We start from the raw sequence: 25,507 nt of genomic DNA on the forward strand, positions 1-25,507 counted from the left end.
ATGACTGCCTGCTTGCAAGGCAGGCGCTTATGCCGCTGAGCTAAATCCCCAGCCACCATAATTTCTTAACTTTGAATTTTTCCTCATACACAGAAATAAATGGTGGAAGTAATTTGAACTCAATATGTCTCTCAGCTGAATTCTTAAAATGTAAGTCATTTCAAGAATGTATTTTATTATTTATAAAAAGTGCAAAATTATGATAAGCAATCACATTAAAGAATCCAGTCAAAATTTTCTTTCCCTCAGATGCATAAGCAATTTAAGAAACACATACAAGTGTATCTTTTATTCTTATAGTGTTACACCAATGAGGAAACAGTACCTTATCTAAGGTAAGGATACACTAGTGAATTCTTTATTAATTCAAAACATTTTAAGAAAGTGTAATGCATGTGCATTTTACAATATCCACAGGTTTCCACAATATAATTAATTGAAAACAGCTGTTTGATTTACTTTGTAAACTCAAAATATACTTGAGACTTTTGAATTTTCTTACATTATTGTCATGCTTAAATTCTATTACATGGTGAAGTATCTAGCATTGTCCAGATGTACATACATAAAATGATACATAGGTAAAATGATAAATTCAAGAAAGCGTGAATAATATCCTAGAAAAAATTTAAATTGTAGGAAAACAATTAGGAGTATCTACTCAATTCATGAGTGCCTGCAAGTTATTTTGATATTAAAAAATAACCAAGCATGATGCCCCTTAAGTTGTATTCATATACTCAAAACTTCTTTATAGTCCAAATATTAGAGACCCAAATATGGATATAGATAAATACAATGAACATAGTAATAATAAGTTATACACTCAATATGATACATTTTATAGAAGCAAACATATTAAAATTCTTTTTAGTATTTAGTAAACATTTTAAAATCATAAAAAACTGTACCTATAACAAATTCATTCAGTCTGGGAAGGAAGGTGTATCAAGGCTCTGCAATATTGTGTACATTGTTTAGTTGAGAGAATATAGAAAAGCGGTAAGCAAAACTATTATCAATGTAAATTACCTCTTATTGTAATTCATAAGTAAGATCTTTAATATTAAAACAGTATATATATGCTTATGTTCATTACACAGATAATTTAGGGGAAAATTCACTTTTACTATATTAAGTGAGTATTCACACTAACACTGTTTTGAAGTTTTATTCTTGTATTCTACTTTCCAGTTCATTGTATTATTATTATTTTTAGTAAGCCTTTAATGGAACTTAATTGTAGTGTTGAGAAACATTCTTAAGAGTTTTTTTTCAGCTCAGCACTGTAAATGTTTAGTAAATTTACCTGTGATATATATGACTTCTTAAAATTACCTCTTGTATAGCCTCTTAAAACTACTGTTTTATAATGGAGGAACCTGACAGTACTTCATCTGGTGACCAAGGTCAACAAAAATAAAGTCTGAGAAACTCACAACTAAGAAAATCCCAAGGAAATATGACAATAAAATGTCATGTGGTGTCCTGAGTGGGATTCTGGGACAAGAAAAGGATTACATAAAAGTAAGGAAATTTGAATAAAGTATAGACTCAATTTGTTGATACTCTCATTGACTGTGACTGATACAAAAGTCAAGTATATGAGGGCTTTTCATATAATATTTGCAGTTTTTCCATGAATCTGAAAGTATTCTAAAGTAAAAAGATTTAATGAACAATGATTTCTGACAGTCAATCTTTTATTAGTTCTAGATCTATCATTTATTTATATATTTGGTAAATGACTTTATATAATGGAGCTGAAGAACTGTGACAATATATGTAACAACGTTCTGTCTCTGTTTATTTAACCTTCATGGCCATCCTCTGAATCTATTCTTCATTTGTACATGAGAAAATTACTCAGAGAGCAAAATTAATTCGCCTGCTATTGCAGAAGACAGAAATGTTAACTTGAAATTAAATTTGTCATTTTAAGTTCTTGATTTTTCTCACTATTACATATATGAATCTGGGACATATGTTTACATTAGTAAGCACTATATGTGGTATCACTTTAATAGACAAATAAAGGCTAGATCTTTATTAAGGAAATGTATTCAGAAACACAATTATTCTAAAATATTTATTTCTATTAAAAGATGCAATGCTTATATAAATATAAGCATATAAATTAAGTTTTAAAATTCTGAAATTTCTGTAACAGAAGAGACTATGAGAAGTAATGAAGGAAAAATGAATTTTGGGTTGTACATATAACACAGAAAAATACTACATTTGGTTTTCATCAGCACTTAATAGTGTTCTTTTTCCTTATTTTAAAGCTTTTGTCATAACATGAAAATTAGTCCTTATACTAAAACCTGTTATCACTTATGGCAGTTCTTTTCCTTATTCATTAAAGGTAGAATATCCCACTAAATTAATCCTCCTTTTCTTAAAACCAGAAATCAAACTCAGGACCTTGACTTTACCAGGCAGTTGCTTATGCCACTGAGTATAGCCCTAACCCTAATCTGAAAAGATGTCTCTTGGGGCTGGATAGGACTATTCCTATCAGTAATAGTTCTAAAAACACTTGTCAATAAATCAAAGTCTAGTATTTAGAAATAGTCCTTATCACTGTGTACTTTTGTGGGTTGTAAGGGTATTATAAATGTTATAGAGATCTGAAGCAAGGTTTTGGTATCAGTTTATTGATAAATATTTGCAATTATAGTAAGTGCATTAAAATTTTACAGATTTAAAACTTTTCAGGACAACACTGTATATTTATCAGAAATTTTAAAAACGAGTAAAGCACTCAAATATAAGTGTTTGTTTCAAGACTAGGATCATAAACAGTTTTTTTTTTTTTTTTTTTGGTACCGGTGATTAAACTCATGACCTCGCGCTTTCCAGATACGTGCTTATGCTGTTGAGCCAATTCCTGGACCCTTTGGGATCATAAACTATTAAAGTAAACAGGCAAGAATGTTTTCTGTAAATTCCTTTACCACATTTCAAGATAATATGACAACATATCAAGCTCAAAATATTCAAAGTTTTTTTGGTAGGGCTTTATGTGTGGGCATTTTCTATCTTAAGAAACTTTAGTGACTTTTTAAAAGGTTATTTTTCTATCTTGTGCTTGGATTTTAAATCCCTTGCTTTTTCCTTTCCTCACCAAAGTATCTAATGTTTTGTATTTGTTGATGGTGTAATCTCTCACAATTGCAATATTACTTATTTTTCAGTACAGTTAAAGGTATATAGAAAAATGGGTAAACTCAATATTAAGAATCTGGTACTATATTATTTTAAATCAACATAATGAGGTAAAAATGTATATGTGCTCCCAATAAATAAATATTATTTACCTATTTCTATGCTCCTTTCACTAAATTGAGCTACCAGGTAAATATACAATACACATTTTATACTAAGCAACGTTAAAAGATACTTATAAACACCCCATGCACCATGACCAACCATCAGAGCTGGTCATCCTATACATATTTTAAGATTAAAAAATAAGGGACCACATTATTGTCTCGACTTTTTAATTTCATAACTTCAGTATCAAAATTGTGTTTTGCACTTACTCATTATGTACCCTGTAACACTGTCAGAGCACTTCCGCTAACTTTGGGTAATAAATAACAAGCCAGAGTAAAGAAATGCCATCAATCACCGAGGAGATCTGGCTCTCCAATTTATCTATATGTACATAGTCTATATCATCTATTTTTCTTTCTGTTATAGATTCATTTGAAATTAAATAATATCAAAAGTGCATTAAGTTCTGTGTGCTTCAGCACATTCTGTCTACAAAGAAATCCTGGCAACCTAAAACACAAAGTGCTCCTTTTAAAGTGCTAAATTTTCCCCAGGGAGGAATTTACTCACTAGATACAATCAAACTCTAATAAAGCATATATTGTGCTCTTGGAATGGTAGCATAGACACCAGTTGAGGGCCTTTTTGTTAATTATAGCTTTGTGACTTAAACAAATTATATCATATTTTTAAAAAATTGATAAAGTTGTAAATACACAGACATCCTCTTAGAAACTTTAAATGTTCTGAGATTAAAGGAGAAACCTTCTTGTGTTCACAAATATGAGTCTAGCACGTAAGTGCTCATATAGCATGGTTGCCATCATTTATTGTGTAATCTGCTCTAGAACCCTTCTTGTACTAGGTTTCAAATGGACATATCGCCCTCTAAATCCGTATTCTCCAAATACCCATGTTACAGATTTTTATGAAGGCCCTTATCCTTTACATTTGGCAAAGTATTAAACATATTGTCAGACAGACAATTCATCTCATAGCCCAAAGTATCTTATAAAGATAACTTATGACTAGCAGGTCACCATCATACAGAGTAACAACAAGAATTATAAAGTCTACATTTAAAAATATTGATGCATGCAGAGTTTCATAATATATTACATATCTTCTCGTCATGTGCACCAATTTATTGTGCCTCAAACACAGAATGATTCTATAATATATGTATTTATACCTCATAGTAACACAAAAACATTATTCTAATCAAGACAAAATGATTTAGCAACAATAGAACTTCACAATAGAAGTAATGATGTTTTTAGGTTTTACTTTACTCTTTAGGAAAAATATTTGATTTTGTAAACATCTTCATAGTTATCTTTTTCAATGTATTACTGAAAACTGTTATTCGAATAGTAAATAAATGACATGAATAAAATATGTCAACACACTAACACTTTCAAAAAACAAGTATTTGTTAAAAGATGATTATCATAAATATTTTCTAGCTTGCATTTAACTATATTTTCATAAATAATGTATTTAAAAGTGCTGAATATGGTAGGATAGTCAGCAACGCCAGTGTAAACAGAACATTTTGTTTTCTACTCTGCAAATTTTTTTAAATTCCATTTTGTCAAACACTGCAACAGTTAAAATATTTGCATAGGGAATAGGTAATAGCCCTTTTATTCTTGTCTCCTGATTTCTATATAAATTATAAAATCATAGTCACTTAAAAAACTCTTGAAATGTTTAGTTTATGGAAAAAGAAACTTACTATGCCAGCCTTTCAAGTAAAATAAAGTTAAAAAGAAAACCCCCAAACATGTTTTTTTTAGAAAATATGTTTAATAAATTAAAAATGAGAGGTAGTTAAAAATGACAAAGAAAACTTGTAATTTTAATATAATCCTTAATATAAGGCCAGTGTTCTCCATGGATATAAATCTTTTTAAAACTTTCATTTTAGTTTACTTAATATTATATTCATTCACTGTAAGTTTAAAAAAATAGTATTCAGGGGATATTAATATTCAAATATTACACTTTAATATAAATATGACACTGATTATTATTGTTGTTGTTTTTGTGCACAATAGGACATTGTTTTCCTTAGTGTCAGAAGTACAAGCCAATGTCAGGTATGTTTTTAAAGAGTTAGTGTAATTATAAAAAATAATATGGCAGCTGAAAGATTTGAGCACTGTACTGCCTTTTAATTATGAATGAGAATGAGTAGTTTGGTTTTAACATTTTTAAAATAAGTCATGTTAAAGATACTATGTGAAAACAGTTAAGGTCTGAAGTAGAGAAGTATCTTCTTCATAACCCTTACAAAACTTTTCGTAGCAAAAACTTAGCTTTTCACTGGATTTTACTACCAAGCACAGGACAGATCCTATTCATCAAAATGTTTTACAGTGCTACATATAGGCATTCCTTTACTAAATTCTTTTCTTGGTATTCCAAAACTAAGTTATCAAGTTTATTTTTTGCTTGCTGAAGTACATAACTTTACACAACCATTTTAGAACTGGAGAGCCAGTCTTTAATAAGTTAATTACAGTATTGGACATCTGTATATACATAGATTCATCTTCTATTACAATTAAAAACAATATCACTCTTTGATTTGTCATTGAGCTAAGATCTCTTCAGATTGTTTTGTGCTTTTTTTCCATTTCTTTGTCTTATTTTTTTTAAACATAGCAAAGTCTTCTGTAATGAAAATGCCACAGTATTGGCAGTGAACAACCAGAGAAATTCCTTATTAGGATTTTCCAACAAACAGATAAATAGCTCTTTTTTAATATACAGAAATATTGGCTTCAAAATCAGTGTACTAAACACAGTATATAGCATGTTGAATACTATTGTTACATTTTAAAAATTGTGTTTTCTATTTTAGATGTTTAAAAAAATGCAAACCACAGCCAATTTTTTGGCAATTATTTAGTAAGACCATATTGCACAAAAGTTCTTAAATACAGATATAAGTTATGATATTTGATTAAATAGTACAACAACCATGTGACAAATGAAGCAGTTTTAACTTTGCACATGCAGTCTCTGGAGATACACTAGGAGACTGTTCGTAGGCCTACAAATACAGTTTGCTTGCAAGTAGCATGAGTACTGAATAAAACAAAAGTAATTTGGCAATTCATTGTTTTATGTGGTATTTTCTCCAAGCTTAATCATGGATAACCTTGATAAAAATGGAGACAAAGACCATAATAGTAGTATTTTCACAGTATCCTGAGGAAAGCCAAACTGTAGTCCTCCAGGAACTCAATTTCTGATGTTATTTAACTATTTACGTTTCCCATCCCGGCTCTCTGAAATGATTTTTTAAAATGAAAATTATGATTCAGAAGAAGAGCCAGCAGTACTTTCAACAAATGACTTATAGATCTGAGAGTTCAAAAACCTCGGAAAAGAATCTCTGTGCATTAAGGTATATATCTGAAGCTGGGCATCTTCATACATGTGAGGGTTAGGATCCAACAGATTTCTATTGATCACCTCTCTAACTCGAGAATCGAGACTGACCTAAAAAGAAATAAGAGCAGACGCATTAATATTTTTTCAGAAAATGTCAGATAACTATAGATTTGTGATATTTCAAACGAACTTCAGAGTAAATCCAACTGCCACAATTCTAAGGTTGTCTATTTCCCTCCTTGCCTCCCTGTCTCTTTCCTTTCCTTTCCTCTCCTTTCTTATCCTTTTTCTTTTCTTTTCTCTTGTCTCCTTTTCCTTCTCTTTTGTCTCTCTTTCTCTTCTATTTCCTGTCTCTCTCTTTCCTTTTTTTTTTTTTTTTGAGTCGCACTATATAGCTCAGGTTGGGCTTAAATTTGTGGCAATCCTCCTGCCTTGGCATCCTTGGTGCTGAGACTACAAGTGTGCAACACTATGTCTGGCCTGAGGTTGTCTTTCAAAGGCTACATATCCTTTATAATTTTCTCCCTTTAAACGTCAAATTAAACAGAATGAAACTAGATTTTGTACCATAAATTTGGTTCATAGGTATCTTGACCTATTTGGATTTATCTTTTTTATGCATTCATTCATGAGCTTGTGACAACTTCTATTCACTGTGGGGGTACCACAAAATACCAGAATATGAATTTGCTGCCTCCTTTTCTGCAACTGCTAGGCAAACTGTCTCAATCACTGGACAAAACTTTGACAGGGAAGAGTTCTTTCACAAAAACTAGCATGCATATAAGATGTTGATGCTCAATATTTTTAAATTCCAAACTTTGAGAGAAATACGAATAGGAATTAAAAACCATTCGTTAAAATAATGAGTGCAGTAGAATTTGAAAAGTGTATAAAAACTAAATTCTGTAGTGATTTAATTTTTGGATATATTGTAAAGATATAACATAAAGGTAGGAGGAAAAAAGAGCAATAGCATTATGCTTGGAGAAGCAGACATAAAGCTCCGCCCTGAAATGCCATGTTATAGCCCGGTCCTGATTTGTTTCAGCTCTCTTGTCTATATTCAAGACAATATAGAACAAGGTATAGGATAGGACACTGTGTTCCACAATTAATTGTTCCTTACACACCTTACATATTTCTATATATATCTTTTGACATGAGTATGTTGCAGTCTTTTTGGCTCTGGCATCTTTTCTTATTCATGATGTACATGGTCTAAGGTCTGAAAACAGTATAAATGAAGCCACTAATATTCCACCGAGTGTCAGGGGATCCTCAGCCCTACTGACTATGTAGGACTGGACTGACTGACCCACCTCAGCAGTGGCTGCTAGGTTTGTCAGGAAACGGTGATACAAAACGAAACAAAACCAAATTTAAAACTGAACTGAACCAAACCAAACCAACAACCAAAAAGCAAATCATGATCCAGGCTAGATTTCTACAGTTTAGGTAAACCAAGGTATATACAGAAAATTTAAGCAACTCTTAGAACTGTATTTTCTTTGTTGGGAATTCTTAGAAAAAAGATGTTCTGTAAGTAAATGACTTTTAATTTTTAGTTCTTGTGCCATATGAAGTCATTATCAACTATATGATAATAAAAAGTATAGAATGTTCCTAATCTCTTTATCTTGAACAAAAATATCTTTTGTGTATTTACTTAATAGGAAGATATCAATATTGGAGCTTAAATTGATTCTTCTTATTCTGAGATGTAGTGTTATGGAAGGATGAAGTCTTACCAAACATTGCTTGGTTTTTATACATGGTGTGCTTACTTTTAAACTTGAGAGAATGTTTTGTTTCAGTGGAGAAGAAAAATTCAGGTTAGCAATCAAGAAAAGAGGGTCACTTACTTCTTAAATGACAGCATAATTAAACAGTGTAAGTTTCTTATCAGTAGTATGATTTATACTAGTTATATTAAGATAAAAATAAAATAACTTGAATGGTTACATGTCTTAAATCCTTTTTAACTGTCAAATTCCTCTGCAAATTAAAAACAGTAGTAAAATATAAAGAATACAGTTCAACATTTAATAATCCATAACAAAATTCCATTTGCTATTTCCATTTGAAAAAACAAAATATTTACCTTAATATTTGGTTGTTTATTTGAAAAGGTAGTTGGTCAGTCAAAAGAAGTGTAGAGAGGCCAAGTATCAAGGACAAACCTCATGGGTTAACAATTTACAGTTTCATCTTGTGGCATCTTGTGCTTCAGAATGAGGAACATCTATAAGACAAGGTGGTGTGGGGAGTCCCAGCTTGGACCTGAGCCACAGTCATCCTGGGACTCAGAAATGTGTGGATGGCTTATAAAGCCATCTTTATCTGGGGTCCATTGCATGAGGGATTAAGGTGTTTCCTGGAAAAAACTCACCCTAAGGGAAGAGAAAGTCGAGTAATACAAGACAAGAGCTAGCCTTGAAATAAGAGGAATCTCCTCCTATTCTTCCATAGCCTTATACTTAGAGAGAGAGCGGAAGTTACATTACAGAATAACACAGTTTGAATAAAAGCAGAAGACAGCTCTGATAGCTTTGGCTGCGTTTGACTGGCAGCATTTAATTGGCAATTTTGGCAGTGCTGAAAACTTTGACAGTGTGAGGAGCTTAAAAGAGAGAAGTGATTTTGAGATGGGCCTTTTGGAAGCCTTCATTTCCGCAGGGAGATGACAGGGAAGAATGAAAATGGCTTGCAAGCGTAATAAAATGCTCCTGAGCAACTCCTCCAAGCTACTGGGAGGAAAACTCAATGTGAATTTAGGTTCAATGAAAGTGTGGAGGTAAAGTGCAGAGATGGAGGCAGAAATCTTTCTAGTGTAGCTTGGGAGGACCCAGCGAAGCCAGTCATGTACATGGTTAAACACTAGCTTTTGTATCTCATGGAAGGGAATATTAAGATAGATAAACACTGTTAAAAGGAGTAAAATAGTTTGTTTTTATTTATTTATTTTTTGTCTCGAGACAGGGTCTCACTAAGAAGTGTAGGCTGATCTTGAACTTGCCTATGAACTCCACACTGGCCTACGACTCACAGTGATCCTCTTGCCTCAGCCTCCCAAGTGCCAGAATTATGGGCATGTGCCACCGCACTGGGCAAGTAAAAGTTTTGACCTTGTCTTTTTGTTCTAGCTATCAACACACAGTGGAGATTTTGATTTCACAAATATTGTTGGCAGAATTATACTGAAAATGAATAAATTTTACTGGTAGTATTTTTCCCTCATAGGAGACCATCAGTTATGTTAATTTTCTGGACAATTTTTTAAATATATCATGATATTCTTTCTCAATCTTTATCTGATGTAAAATTTTCATTACCTTTTAATTTAGAAATCCATATCAAGATTTTACCAATTGTAAATTTTATAGATCTAGGATATTTGATTCTTCTATTAATTTTAGTGAATTTTATACGAGGCATGATGATGCCTGCTTACTATCCCAGCACTCTGCGAGACTGAGGCAGGAAGATGGCAAGTTTGAGCCCAGTCTGAAGAACTTAGCAACTTAGTTACACCTGATCTCAAAATAAAAAAGGGAGAGGGATTAGCTCAGTGTAAAATTCCTTAGTTTAAACCCCAGTACCACTGAGTAAACAAATGCACTTATTTATTTTGGCCATTTCACATCCCAGCATGTATTGTTTTTGTCCTTGTATGTCTACTGAAAAAACATAAATTACAAATGAGACTAATTATTTGAATTTACCTCTTGCAGCAAAAATTATTGGTAGGATAAAATGCAGAAACCATATTCTTGTACCCTGCTTGTTGGAGAGAGCGTTAACGAGGTTAATTTCTAATTTCATCTGAAGTTGTAAGGTTGTGTTCACAGAAATCTACAGTAGTGCCATGAAGGAAACACTGGACAATGGAGAATATAATCTGCATACTGTAGTTGGAAGAACACCAAACTGGAATCAGAAGATGCTAGGCCTGTGCTCTAACTGGGTCAGATGTAATTCTTGTTTTTTATATGTTCAAACATTCATTTTACCAGTTTGAAGGTAACTTTGTTTTGTTTTGTGTTTTGCTGTGAAGTGTCACCATTTGTCCTTATAGCTGAAAGACTGTTGTGAGACTCAGATTGTAACAAAAGATGAAAGACCACAATTAAATTTAAACCCATTGTAAAGTGCTAATAGTAACGATAATAATTGATTATAATTATGATGACAACTAATGTCTTTGGCCCTTTAGTCAACTTGCAATTTATTTCTCAGAGTGACCTTTTCTGACAACTCCTATTTTAAACTACATCATTCAACACTTTCTATCCTACTGTTTATCACAGTAGTTATTTGACTTCAGCACGCTTTGTCTGTTTCTTATTTTTTTTTCCCTTTGGTACCAGGGATAGAACTCATGACCTCATGCTTGCCAGGCAAGTGCTTGTGTTTCTGAGTTAAATCCCTTTTCTTTTTCTAAAATGTAATCCCCACAAAGGTAGCCAGTGACTGTCTTATTCCCTATAACATCCCCAAAATCTAGTCTAGCATCTAGTTCCTAGGAAGTACTTGATAAATATTTTTGAATGCTAATACGTATGCACATATAAAGAAATAAATATAAGAAAATATAATCAAGTGAGTTTTGTTTAGAAAATGTGACTTAGACAGTTAGAAATGTTAAATTCACATTATTTTGCTAAAGGCAAATACATGTACACACGGAAGCCACATGTCTGTTGTGTAAGTTGTAGATGATTTTGGAATCTAAATAGGTTCATTTTTTCTTTGGAAATTTAAGATGAGATCAGAAGCAAACAATGCCTACTACTATTAAATTCACCATGTGGCAAACACCAGAGATTTAGTGGACTTGGGAGTCCTCTCCATACCATAATTCTGCACACACGGAACTAAGGCTCCAGGGTGATGAAGATGTGAGCCTCAGGCCCGGTTACAGTCCGGGCCCAGGAGACTGGTGGGTACACATCACACAGGTTTTGTTCTGATACAAGAACTATACTTTTTTTTCTGGTACCGGGGATCAAAAGAACTATCCTTACATAAGGTTTTATATTTCTTTCATTCTTCAGTTGTTCAATGATGTTTTTAATTGATAACGGTCATTTTTGTTTTCAATTTTTTATTCCTACATATTTAGAATACATAATGTTTACATTCATCTTGAGGAACAGCTGCATGTCCTTAACATATCTTATTTATCTTCCCCTCCTCTGGCTCCCTCTCCCGATTCTGGATCCCCTTCTTTTGAAGAAGATCTCTGTTTCCTATTTTCTAACCTTTATTTTTTAAAATTAGTTATACTATGAGTTTCTCATGTGAGAGAAGTTATGCAATATTTAAGTCTGATTAACATTATGGTCTCAAGGTGCATCCATTTTTAGGGTAATATCCTTTAAATGGACTTTTCATTACAGTTTTTAATTGTACTGTTTGCCTTTTCAGTACTTAATAAATGTAATGTGTCAATAGAATTTGCTATGTGCAGCAAAGTAACCAATCTTAAATGCTTTTTTAATTGTCATTTGTTTTCCTCTTGGGGACATCATAAGAAAAGCAAATTCACTTTATCAAAGTCTTTATTTTCATTTTTAAAAACTATAAAATCTAATTTTTTCTTAAAATGTATACTGTATTATACTAATTATTTCTTAAAATGTAAAATGTATACTGCACCCAGAATAGAACATCTCTTATTTTATAATTCTCAAATAACTAAAAATGCATAAATAAGATCTTGAAAAAAATGAAATGGAATTTTCCAGTACATGGCACCAAGGATTTCATTCAAGAAATTGTATGTAAACATTTTTAAAAACATAGACTGTCTCAATGCAAATTTAAGAAAATGGGGTATAATAACAATCAAATGAAAGTAAAATAAAGTTTAATGAAGAAAAATGCTGTTCTTGTAATTAATAAAATCTTGATAACTTTTATTTCTTTAGTCATTACCATTTTATAAACGTTTCAAATATTCATGCTTAAAAAAAATATTCTAGGGGCTGGGGATTTAGCTCAGCGGCATAAGTACCTGCCTTGCAAGCAGGCGGTCGTGAGTTCGATCCCCAGTACCGATAAAAATGAAAAAGACCAAAAAAAAAAATATTTTAAGTAGAAACTATTACAGACTGTCCAAGTAGAAAGACCGGATTGTCCAGCCTTGGGACGATAAATCAACTGCAGTGTGAGGATTGTGACTGATCAGCTATGTTCTTGATGGGGAAGGTGATGCAGTTGTACCAAAGGTCTCATGATGTCATTCTGTATTTGGTTTACCAGTCTGGACTCATTTTCATTGTTATTTCTATAAACAAATCAACTGAATACTGAGGCCCAAAAAAGGTGAAATGATTTATTCTAAATCACAGAATTCAGATGTGACAGAGTTAGAACTAGGGCATGACGCACCTTGACTTGACTTAAGTGCTCTGACTGCTATATAATGTGACCTGTACTCTTGACATGACATGTGTTCTTGTCAATGTTATAAAACAAAACTTGAAGACTAACTCTGTCATCAGTTGATAACGTGTCATGGATGATTAGAAATGACAACTTTTTGCACAGGGATGTCACTGAGATACAATGGATTGCAAAGGGCTGCAGAAGAGAAACTACATGATAAATTATGAGTCAAATCACTGAGCATGATTTATGGCTCAATATATATCTTGGCTTAAAACACTCATGCAGATTTTCAACAGTTAATTTGTACAATTGAAAATATCTATTTTTTGCTATTAAATAATGAAAAACTTCAATTACTATATTAACAAAGTATGAAATCAGTCAGCTAAACAAAGGCACCTCATACAGGAGACAGGGTCTGACTACGTAGCCCAGGCTGGCCTTGAACTCCTGCCAGTCCTTCTGCCTCAGCCTCCATAGTGGGGGATTAACAACACGCATGACCAGGCCCAGGTGAGTAATGTAGACTCTATGCTGAGTTATTTATAACTCCCTTATGAAACAGTACATGATAGAAAATGATAAAAATGTGAATTGCCACTCTTTCTCCCTGGCATTTTGAAAACACAGAGTAGGCAATAACCAAAATGTAGATATTAAGAAAAATAAAACAATAAATATCACTATTACATGAAATATTAGTCTATGTAATTTTAAGGTCATATTTTTGATTAGGAAACATTTTAGTGACTTTTTAAGTGAAAATTATGTTTAAAAATAAAAAAAATTAGGCTAAAACTCTATTAGTTTCGCACAAAGAAAAAAAATCTGAGTTTACGTAAAAGTCAAGTATTTTGCGAAGTTCCATTGATCCATGGGAACAACAGCACAGTGTTTCACATAAGAACTAAAGATGAGAAAAGGGAGACCATTAAAATAAAGGAGTTATATGGGCTTAATATGGAGAAAACTGTTTTCTATAGAATTTTTAACCATTGGAATAGCCATCATTTTAAAATGAAATATACGAAGTATCAAGGACTACATAGGTAATTTAGATAACTATCACTTTCAGATGATAGATCTTATATGTTTAGGGAGTTGTGCAAGCTAGATAACCTCCTTAAGGACCCTAATTTGTATAAGTATAGACAAGAGAAGCACATTAGTATCATCTGGTCTATTTATCATGTAATGCAACTATAAAATAAAAATAAGAATAAAAGGATAGTACTAATAAATTCAAGTAGAGTTGGTTAGATGCTAATGTTCTAGATAAATTAGAAATTTAAAGATTGTATTTTTTTAGGATGCAGAATTATACTAAGTGTTAGAAATATGAAGTTCTAGAATAATAAATATATTGAGACTACGGAAAAAATACTTCATACTTTGTGTCTATGAATACTTTTTCTATATTGGTGAAGGAAATAAAAAAATCTTTTGTACATTTAGTCTTTCATTTCTGTAGAGACAGTGCTACTGAAGTGCTCTGGAATACCAGTGACATGTAAATGTCATCAGAAGCGAGAGTTCGCAGTGTATTCCTAGCTTAGGTATATGATAAAGTGGATGCCAGTTCATCTTACAGATCAGGAAGGAAGACAAGCAATGTTAGGATGGGGTGTGTCAAACAATGAACAAAAGACTGATGACTACAGCTTGGTTCTAGTGGACTTTGGTATGTTCATGGGCACCAAAGGTCTGTGGAAGCCGAACGGCAAAAAAGCACCAGTCTGGGACATGTAAATAGGAAAGGAAACATCTCAGTAGTTTAGGACAGACACGAAAGGCAAAGGGAGGTGGAAGTGGAAAAGATAATGCATTCTAGAGGCCGTTATATTTTGAGGGCTTAAAATCACCTCTGGAGCTCTGACTCCCATGACTCCAGGACCTGGTCCTCCTGCTAACCCTTCCCTCACCAAGTGCCTTTAGCTCTCTTCACCTGTACATTTCTTAAGAAAAGGTTTTTTAAAAAGTTAATGGAAATGTGCTATTTGGTGGCTAAAAGTGTGCATTATTGATTAGATGCATCCTGACAATGGGAAGACAAGCTTGCAGTTCCAATAACGTAAAGTCCAGAGTAAGTAAAATCATTTCCATGACTGTCCCACTGAGTGGTTTGAACTGCTGGTTGTACAAGTGGTACAATCCTGCCTGTCAGTGAGACATATGAATTAAGTCCCCATCGTGGACATGTTAATACCCATCAAATACTCTCCCTCACTTCCAGTTACTTAACCCATCATTCCTTCTAGCTTCTAGCTCTGAAAGTCTTTTTTATGAGTGTTGGTAACAGGAATGACATGGTGAACACTGCTGCAGAGTGCCATCTAATAAAAAAAGCAGGCTATAGAAATGTTGTAATAGGTGGCACCATGAAACTTCTAGCTCTTCTTCAAAGTCAGCATTACCAGGAAAGGTAAATGCTTTGAATAAATTCAGCACAGCAAGGCAGTCATGACAGCACAACTAAAGACACAATAAAAGGACTTCAAGAACTGCTTCAGAAAGTGGTAAAAATGATGGGGTACAGAACAAATTGGAAGTGAGGGGGAATATTCTGAGGGGCATTACAATGAGTTTTGTTACAATATTATTTTTAATTTAAACATTCACAGTAGTTTGTGTGTGTGTGCGTGTGTGTGTGTGTTGTGCATGGCAAGCTTGCTAATAGTGTAGATTTTTAGGCTGTCTTTTAAGAATTCAGATTTAAAGTCCTGGACAGGCCTCAAGAATTTGCTTTTTAGCACTTAGGGTGCTTCTCATGCAAGTAATCTGGGTATCAAGATTTGAGAGGTATCTTCTTAAATTCTTCACCTCCACTTTAGTTTAAGTCACAGAAAATTGCTTAAACAGGCTTCAGAGTGTTAATTCTGAAAAGCAAGTAAACTGCCACATAAGATTCAGCCAGAATCAAAGGGAAAACTAACATCACAGGGAAACTAACTAACTAGCATCACAGGGAAACTAACTAACCTTCAAATGTGTTCAGGGAGATTTTCAGAATTGAAGGTCAACAACCTCCCCGCAAAAAGTCTTCTGACCAACCCCAGGCACAACTCAATTTGGACAACAGGGATATGCCTGGGTTTAGGAAGCCCACCTCAATGTTTTCCAGAATTTTACCTCTTTTGGTGATAGAATGGAAATGTAATCTTCATATATCATTCTGGCTTTTTCCTCAATGACTTTTTTGTTCTGCTCTTTCTTTAAATCTTCACAAGCAAGCCAGAAAAGCAGATTCTCTTCGCTGTATTCTGTTCGAAGGAATTCTCGGAAAAGGTTTCTTCCTGCAGGGGCCTTCATCATTTTGTCGAAACTTTGAGACCAGGATAAGACTTCATCTGCAGTGGGGCTTTGGCTGCAGAAATAGAATAGGGCTGTAATCAAAAGCAATTTTGAGCTGGGTGTGGTGGCACACACCTTTAATCCCAGTATTTGGGAGGCTGAGACAGAAGGATCTCCTGCAGTTGGAGAGTAGACTAGGTTCAAAACGAGTTCAAGGCCAGTCTGAATTCTATAGAGAAACCCTGTCTCAAAAAGACCAAAAACAAACAAACAAACAAAAATTCTGACCTCTGGTTTACATATGGAACAGAGTGGGTAAAAACGTCTATTTGGATGCTGCCATCTAGTGGTTAATACTTTGCCTCTCTGTCCAGTCTAGCTGGTAAATTCTGCCCAGATGGAGTTATTTTTGGGTCTTGACAAACACAGTAGGCATGACCATATCACACAAGCATCATAAATTCTTAATAAATCTTGGAAATGTCTCAACTCTAACAATGCATTGTAAATTGATAAAAACACTGTCAATTACCTTGAAGAACAAACTAAATTTTTTTCTTTGCTTTGTGATATAGATTTCCATTTTCCAGTCATAAGAAACAGTTTATTTTTCACAGTTAATAGACACTTTGCATTAATAATGGGATGTAAAATAAGAATGTATCATGTTTACTTTTATCTGAAAATGCCACTGTAAAACAGAAGGCCTTTAGAATGGCACTGGGGACTTTTAGAAATCTGTGTACAGGATTTCAGTGACTACTGCAAAGACCACCGGTCAGTGTTACATTTGCTAATAAACAAAGAAGTAGATGGCTATAGAAAATCAGAATGAATACTGTTTCCATTATGACTTTATACTTACATAATGAGAATTGCTTAAATTCTAAAGTATGTTTGGTCAAAGGGATATTAGCAACTTAAGTTTTCTTAACCTTTTGACCAGTTATTTGAAGTAGATTTATCAGTACCCTATAATGTATGAATTTTCTCATTCACTTAAAAATATTAAAATTTGAAAAGTTTTAATTATTAAAACTCTCTTATGAAAAGCAGAAAAAGAAAGCATTTATTTATTTATTTTTCGCCAGTATAAACTGCAGAGAAAGAAAGCATTTATAATTATATGAGTAGTCAAATGGTATTTTAATTTTATTCCCTAGATATTACATTCAAATTCTCATTTTGGAGTCAGGTGATTCCAGTCTGTTCGGATGTAAGTGGGGTCAGGAGGCAGCTGGGCACCCTTCCTCACTGACTGGAGTAATTTAGTGTCTCTATTGTATGTATGTTTATTTTTTGTTCATTGATTATTTTTGGCTTTTTTTTGAGACAAGGTCTCACTGCGTAGTTTAAACTGGACTTGAAATCACTATGAAGCCCAGGATGGCCTCGAATGTGCCGGGGTTCTGCTGCCTTGTCCTCTTGAGTGCTGGGGTTACAGGTGTGCGGCAACCTTCCCAGCTTGTATATTGCTTGGACTTTTATGAAGAGAACTTAAAAACATAATGTCAACAAAGATAAGTTAAAAAAAAAAGCGAATTTAGGGGTTAATTAATGCAGTAATTTTTTACGTCTTGAAAGAGAAAGATAATCTTAGGCAATGATAAACATAGCTAATAGAAAAGTTGACAAAAATCCACTGCAATCACAAAAGAGCTCTCAGGCAGTGTCAGGGTCTGTTTTACAAGATGGTTTTGAGCAGCACCCTCAACGGAGAGATAACACTCAAGCCTTCGCAGCTGTGAGTAGCAAAGAAACCCAAGCGGCACTTACACCGTGGATGCCCACTCACCTCTCCTCTAGGACCTGGATGCTCTCCATTTTTGTGGTGTGGACGGGTCTTCCTGTACTTTCCCCTCGTTCTTCATTTCTAACAGTGAGGCTGTAACAGCAGAACACTTCATTTTGTTAAGGGAAATTCAATCAGTTACACAAAAGAACAAATTTTGCAGAGGGATTATTTCACAGAAGATTTTATTTTTTGTTAACTAGAAGGAATGTTTAAAATATAGGTAGAGAAATAACACTTTTAAATGGTGGGTAAACCCATTTCAAAGAGAAGGAGAATAATTTTTAAATAAAATGACTTTGTGCTAACATAATTTAAATAGCTTAAAATCCATGAGACATTATAAGATTACATATTTTAATATTTGATAAATATTATTGTTATCCTTTAAATCTAAAGTCATTTTGGCTTTTTGTTAGCACTATTTAGTTAGTTTTTTACTTATTTTTTCCGTAGTTAGTAGCTAAGAAGATTGAATCAGGATCCAATACAGATTTTATTAAATTTGTATCATCCTTCTCTATGGAACAGGTTTGCCATTCCTTCAACCACTAAGGTTTGAGCTGCTGGATTTATGTTTGACTTTGTCTTTGCCCTTTTCTACCAGCTGGCTGATTATCATTGTCTTGAGGCAGTGGCTCTAAGGATTTGACATAGAAGATCACTGGGTGTGAGAAACCTCCATGGTTCTGAGACCTAAGTGTGGAACACTGACAGCATTATAGGGTAACACAACACAGTTTAGTAACCCACAACACCAAGACTTATGTGGTTGAGGTAAACTTCAGTTGATCAGTGCCATAGGAGAAAACAGAGGTTCAAGGTCCACAAACCTACAGACTAGCGATAATGGGGAACTCAGGAGCAGATATTTAGAAAGCAGGTGGGGGGGATGACTCAGCAGTCTTGGAAAATTGGAGTTCCTGAAATCAGCAAACTCATACTTCTGTCTAGAAGTCCAGGAGTTTCACAAGAGTCCGTCAGAGAGCCAAATGCAGATAACGTCCCTTTTGTTTATTTACTTATTTATGTTGTAAGAAGCAACAGAAACTGTTATCTTTTAGTGCCTGTTAGGTGGTGCACACCGTTCTCTAAGCAGTACATTATTACTTCCATTTTACATGTGAGCAAAAGGCAGTGCAGAATGGCCTGGTAGGCTGGTTCAAAAGCTGAATGCTAACTATGCTGTATGATTGCAGTCTGCAATCTCTTCTGCCAAACAACCTCATTATTAGTAAGTACTTAGTAAAGTAATTGAGTACCTTAGGCCCTCTGATAGGCAGTGAGATCATACAGCACCTATGGGAATGCACACAAGTGTCACTAATATGCCTCTGATAGAAAGGATACACTGTGAGGGAAGCGTCCAACAAGTAATTATTCTTAAAGTAAGAGAAACTGAGACAATGTTCATTAATTCAATGTATTTTTTATTCTCAGGTGCAAGAGTGAGGATGAAGAGAATGTGGGGCAGGAAGGAATTTGAGTAGACCAGACTACAGAAAGCAAGCCAGCATAGGAAGATTTACTCAAGGAGGTCTGGCTGGAGAAAAGAGGAGCTGATAGAAAATGGGAAGAATTCTTTAGTCAGAGAAGGACACCTCAAAGGAAAATTAACTTCAGTAGTGAAATAATATAAGTTCTCCTTTCCCCAAAGGAGGAGCAAAGGCAGCTTTATTGGTATAGAACCAAGAGGAGAAAAGATTAAATCTCTAACAAAAGTAGTGTGGCACAGAGAATCCTGGGAAGAGACTCTAGCTCTTTACTCTGAGTTAGGCACTATCTTGGTTGACTTGGTTGTCCCGGAGTGGTAGCAGTCTGTGACTCCAGGAGTCAAATTCCTCAGAGCAGTAGGGCCATGGGACATACCCAGAGCATGGTGCCATTTTTAAATCTCTTTGTGTGGATATTGTGAATGTGGCTGGAGTTTGAGATGGTGTAGGAAATTGCAACCCTCTATATTGCTCTCTGTGTAGGTCAGATATGACTTTAAGACGTGATTCATTAATTTTCCAAAGTATCTTTTTTTTTTTTTTTTGCTACAAGGGATCGAACTCACGACTGCGTGCTTACAAGGCAGGCACTTATGCCACTGAGCTAAATCCCCAGCCCCAAAGTATCTTTGAGTGAGTGTGCTTTTCTGGAATGAGAAAGTGAGTGACTGAGAGAGATACATCACCGACCATATTGTGCAAAACTTCCTTTATTTATAAAACATTCATAATATGTATATATGAAATAGGCAACTATTTTTATAAACTCTGGAAGGATCTCATTAAATAAGAATTTAATAGTCATCCTGCCAAACTTCGTTTATTTTTTATGTGTGTTAAGTGCTATAAGAAGACCAGATAAGAGGTCCCCTTCCCCCGCTTAAACACCTTCAAAGCTTATTTCTTTTATTTCCACACGGGTCTCAGAGAGTGCATCACACAGAAGAACACAAATCCACCTCATTTCAGACAACGTCTTTGAGAAACTTCTTCTTCATTGGCCTCTACTCTGGAGCAATAAATCTGGAATCCATGTGCTGATTCACGCATTTTTAAACACAAATTCTGGCTCTTCTATCTGTTTTTATGATGTTTACAAACATCTCAAATGCTACCATATTAGAAATATTGGGTTGTGTTTATATCTTTCATTTTTACAGATGGTAAAATACGGATGCACATTTGGTCTAAAATTACTTAGGCATTTAGTAGATGTTTAACTATTTAGTTTGTGCCATCTCTTGATGTTGGACACAATCTTACCCAGTAGAAAAAAATTTTAACAATTTCTTTCTTTCATTTAACAAATGTACAACTTATTCTTACTTTTTTTTTTTGTCTTTTTCATTTTTATCGGTACCAGGGATTGAACTCACAACCGCCTGCTTGCAAGGCAGGTGCTTATGCCGCTGAGCTAAATCCCCAGCCCCACAACTTACTCTTTTAATTAACCTTTCTTAAAAATGGTTTCAAGGGGCTGGGGATTTAGCTCAGCGGCATAAGTGCCTGCCTTGCAAGCAGGCAGTCGTCAGTTCGATCCCCGGTACCGATAAAAAAGAAAAAGACAAAAAAAAAAAAAAGGTTTCAAGGTTTCAATGACCAAGAGCCAATGAAAATACCACTTTAAGATAAAGAAAATAAACAATGATGACACTGCACTGTTTAACTGTCTCGATGCTGACATGACTACTCTCCAATTTCACCTGGTTCTGTTCAATGAAGGCACAATTTTTTTTATCAAAGGTAATAAAGTACTGGACATATTAGCTCTAGACCAACACCTACGTGTTATATATTTTTGAAAAAGTCTAAAAAATCCAGAGTTAATACTTATGAGATGTCACAAGCAGTCATCTGTTTTTCATTTTATAACTATAATATTTTAAATTAATGACCGGCACTTCTTTTTGACAGTACAGGGACTGAACTCAGGGCCTTCAGAATAAGCTACCCCCTCAGGAATATATATATATATATATATATATATATATATATATATATATATATACATTTTTAATTTTTTACAATGGAATCTTACTAAGTTGCCTCACTGCCATGGCTGCTAGTTGGCATAGCTGGCCTTGAACTTCTAGTGATTCTCCTGCCTCAGCCTCCTGAGTTCTGTAGTTACAGGCATGCATGAACATACCCAGATTCACATTGTTACTTTTCAAACCATAAGCCATAAGGAAAAGCCATAAGCCATAAGGAAAAGAAACACTTATGCACTGCTTACTCTGGCAGTCTTGATCAAAATTTAAATACTTTATGGAAGAAAAATGCCAGTAATGTAGGCTAAATACACTAAGCCAGGCATTGAAATACTATTACAGATGTTCTAGAATGGTAATTTTCAAATGCATTTGGTACATTCCAGAAAATAGTAACGTGTGCTTTTTCTATATATTGGTGGATTGTTTGTTTACAGGGATTCTGGATACTAGGATTAGAGAAAACATTACCAGCTGCCAATTATACAGTTATCAGTCACATGGGCAGGGTCTGTTTTGGAAGATGGTCTATTACTGTAAGAAAGGCAACTGGTTCTTAGGAAGAATGCTTGAAATAGTTGAAAATAAGATGAAAACTTTGAGCTGGGAATATAGCTTAGGGTTACCGCGCCTGGTTGGCAAGCAAAAGCCCTGAGTTCAATTTCCAGTACAAAACAAAAACAAAACAACAAAAGCTTTGCAGTAGTCATGGAAACTCTGGGTTAGAGGATAATCACAAACCACATGTATTTACACAAATATTCAACTGAGGAACCAATAAGCTGCTGAAATTTAAAGCACTGTGACATCAAGGGTCCAAGAAGAAACCGCTGTCACTTGTAAAAGCAGACTGATTTCAATGTTTTAATATTCTCACATTGTGATAGCAACATTTTTATTTTATATCAGAATTCCTATCTTAATTTTCTCAGTGCAAAAATGAAATCAACATCTTTCATGTTCTGAAAAAGAATTAGTGGATAATTCTTTAAATGATTCATTTTTGTCTTTTAAAATATCCATTGTAAAACAATGCAGCTTTATTCAGGAGTCAGCAATAATAAGTTTACAAATATGTATGAAACACCTGTTTTACACAATGGTGGCTGGCTTAGAAACTCGAGGTAAGACAAAGGAACTTAGGTAGGTAAATAAATGTCACATGCATTGTGATTCAAACTAAAATAGAACTTTGTACATGGTTTTTCTTCCACATTGATCTGGCACCTATTTTGCATGAGAGAATTGAGAAAGGCTTCACAAAAGAGGTAATGATTAAAATGGGTTGAAAATGAACAGGTGTTTGCCAGATGGAGACCCTAGATAAGAGAGGATTCCAATCTGAGGGGTGATAAGGTCATACAGAGACTGGCAGTTATAAACACACATCGTCTAAGTGGAGAGGAGTAGACAGATGAGATGTTCCACAGTGGAAACAGAAAGCTAGAGTAGGGAGTGAAGTATGTACTAAATAATGGACCAAGAAAAGAATGAAACGAACACCAAATATATAATCTGTCTCTGTTGGGATGATTTTGACTCCGTGCTTTGTTTTCTTCATTTATAATGGGGAGAATATTAATAATGTACTTCACAAGAAAGTAAAGCAAGAAATAAAAACTTAGGACACAAAAGGCAAATATTTACAAATGCTTAATTAAATGTAAGGGCAACTTGGCTGCAAATGAAAATGACAGTGCCAATTTTATGCCAGAGCTTTTTATTCCAAATTGAGATAACAGGCATACATTTTGCCATTACTATCAAATACTTCTTCACATATTATCTCACTACTTCTTCCTCACAACAGCCCCATTTGGTAAGCAGAGGATTTATTACTAATCATTCTTGCTTTATTTGCAAGGAGACAATCACTGAGGCCCACTTATGCAACAGCAAGGGCAAGGCTGGCACTCCCATCCTGCATCATTTGGTCTCAAATTTGTTTTTGCTTGCAGGGCCACTTGTTTTTACATCAAAGACTTAATTGTGATATTTCAGCTTTTCGATTATTTACAAACATCGGTTGGTCTTAAAGGACCAGGACAGATGAACTGCCTATTTTAGCCTAGTGGACTAAGAGGAAATGCTCTTTAGCAGCTGTACTCCAGTCCAGGTCTTCAATTGCTGCAGAAACGTGTGAGCAACAGTTCCCTGAAACTAGAGATTACTGGAAAGACGCAGTTACAGGAAGTTTGAAAGCAAAACATGAAAACAGGAAGGAAAGCTTGTGACTCTAGACAAGGTGTTGCTGTGGCTGAGAAGGGTCTCCCAGGGAAGTACATCTTCATACCATCCACAGAAACATCACCAGGAGACAGGGACAAGGAAAGGAGGACAGAATTGATTGGTGTTTATAAAAGATTACCCACAAAACAAAAAAAACCCCGGGGGGTGGGTAACAAAAGCACCAAAAGGGGAGACAGTACTAACAGCCCCGAAGTTCAGGCACATATATGAACTCTCGGTCTCAACCTACAACTTGAACTTCATTGCTTTTATTTTTACATTTCTGTAATATTAGTTGGTTTTGAGTGAGTGTGCAGAGATGGGACTAGTAGTTAGAAATTTGGGTATGAAAATGTTATACATCAGAAATACATGCTTTTAACATTATTAATAGAATGTTACAATATACACTACCTCCATAAAACTTCTACATTTTACTATCACGATACATGATTTTTCTTTTTTTTGTCCTTTTCCTTTTTATCGGTACCAGGGATCGAACCCATGACTGCCTGCTTGCAAGGCAGGTGCTTATACCGCTGAGCTAAATCCCTAGCCCCTATCACAATACATGATTAAAAATGAACAGGTATTTACACATTTTTATGTTTGTTTCATTTTCTTACGTTTCCCAAGTAAAATAACCAGCTATTAAAAATGTTTCCACTAGATGGCTGTGTTACCTTTATAAATACAGTACAATGCTTCAACCAGAGCAGTGTAAAGACCAAGAAGCAGTAAATGATAACTGAAAAAGTTTTTGGGTGTAATTACTCTAATTTGGAAAATATCTAGTTTGACATGTAAGAGTTTTAATAATTATGTCTTTCTAAGGAACTTGAAGAGTTGTTCAACTTTCCTATAAATATAATTATTAAACCACAAGAGGATAAATTTAATTTTGGGAAGTATGCAAAACTGGAACCATTTTTCCTTTTTGGTATTTATAAAATGTTCTGAGTAATTCCAGCCCCAAAGTCATTTAATTTGGGAGTGGTGTGTAGTTTAGTCTTAAAAACAAGCAGGTGGTGTAATCTTATTAACACTGTGGTTATGCTTTCCCATAAAGTTGTTTTGCACTCTACTCATGCTAAGGGTGTTTTGAAACTTGGAACAAATTAATTCCAAATGGTATTTAACTATCAGTGGGCAGTGATTTTTAAAAGATGTTTTTAAAGAGCCCTTGTGAAAGTAGATTCTCTACATTATTTCTTTTGGGTTGCAAGTAAATATTAGTTTCTTTTTTTTTTGACAAAAAGGAATTGAAGACAAATCTGTTTTCGGATTCTTCCTTATGTTACTGATTTTTCTCTGTATACTGCTTTTTATCTGTATTACATTTTAAAATTTCAAACCTATGCCATGTATTTTAAGTTCATTGATAGGGTTATTTGATTTAGAATGCCACCTGAATTTAACAGGGTTAAAACCCAGGCCTATTTTGTAAGCTTACATACAGTTACATAATCAAAATTTCTTGTTAGACATAAGCAAAGTGCTTTAATGTTTCCTTAAAATGAAGAGAGTTATAGAACTAAATATGGAGATAGTTTTATACAATACACGACAATCATAGGAATCTTCTACTTTAGCTTCCCAGCTGAGTGAAATCTTAAACAGCTTCCTCA

General features: G+C 34.2%; 1 protein-coding gene across 3 annotated transcripts in view; it reads right to left on the minus strand.

The window, feature by feature from the left end:
- Positions 1–1,160: 1,160 nt before the first annotated feature.
- Rgs17 (regulator of G protein signaling 17) overlaps positions 1,161–25,507 on the minus strand; it is a 126,956-nt gene continuing 102,609 nt past the window's right edge. For all 3 annotated transcript variants that reach the window (XM_063232923.1, XM_063232921.1, XM_063232922.1), the window contains 3 exons: positions 18,170–18,259; positions 16,213–16,447; positions 1,161–6,795 (listed from right to left, as the gene is read on the minus strand). In XM_063232923.1, coding sequence (XP_063088993.1) covers positions 6,607–6,795; positions 16,213–16,447; positions 18,170–18,259 — 514 coding nt within the window. In that variant the 3' untranslated portion in view covers positions 1,161–6,606. The remainder of the gene's footprint in view (positions 6,796–16,212; positions 16,448–18,169; positions 18,260–25,507) is intronic.

Source organism: Cavia porcellus, unplaced genomic scaffold (genome assembly GCF_034190915.1).
Source record: "Cavia porcellus strain 051 isolate PalLab524CR breed Dunkin Hartley unplaced genomic scaffold, mCavPor4.1 scaffold_22, whole genome shotgun sequence".
Lineage (NCBI taxonomy): Eukaryota > Metazoa > Chordata > Mammalia > Rodentia > Caviidae > Cavia > Cavia porcellus.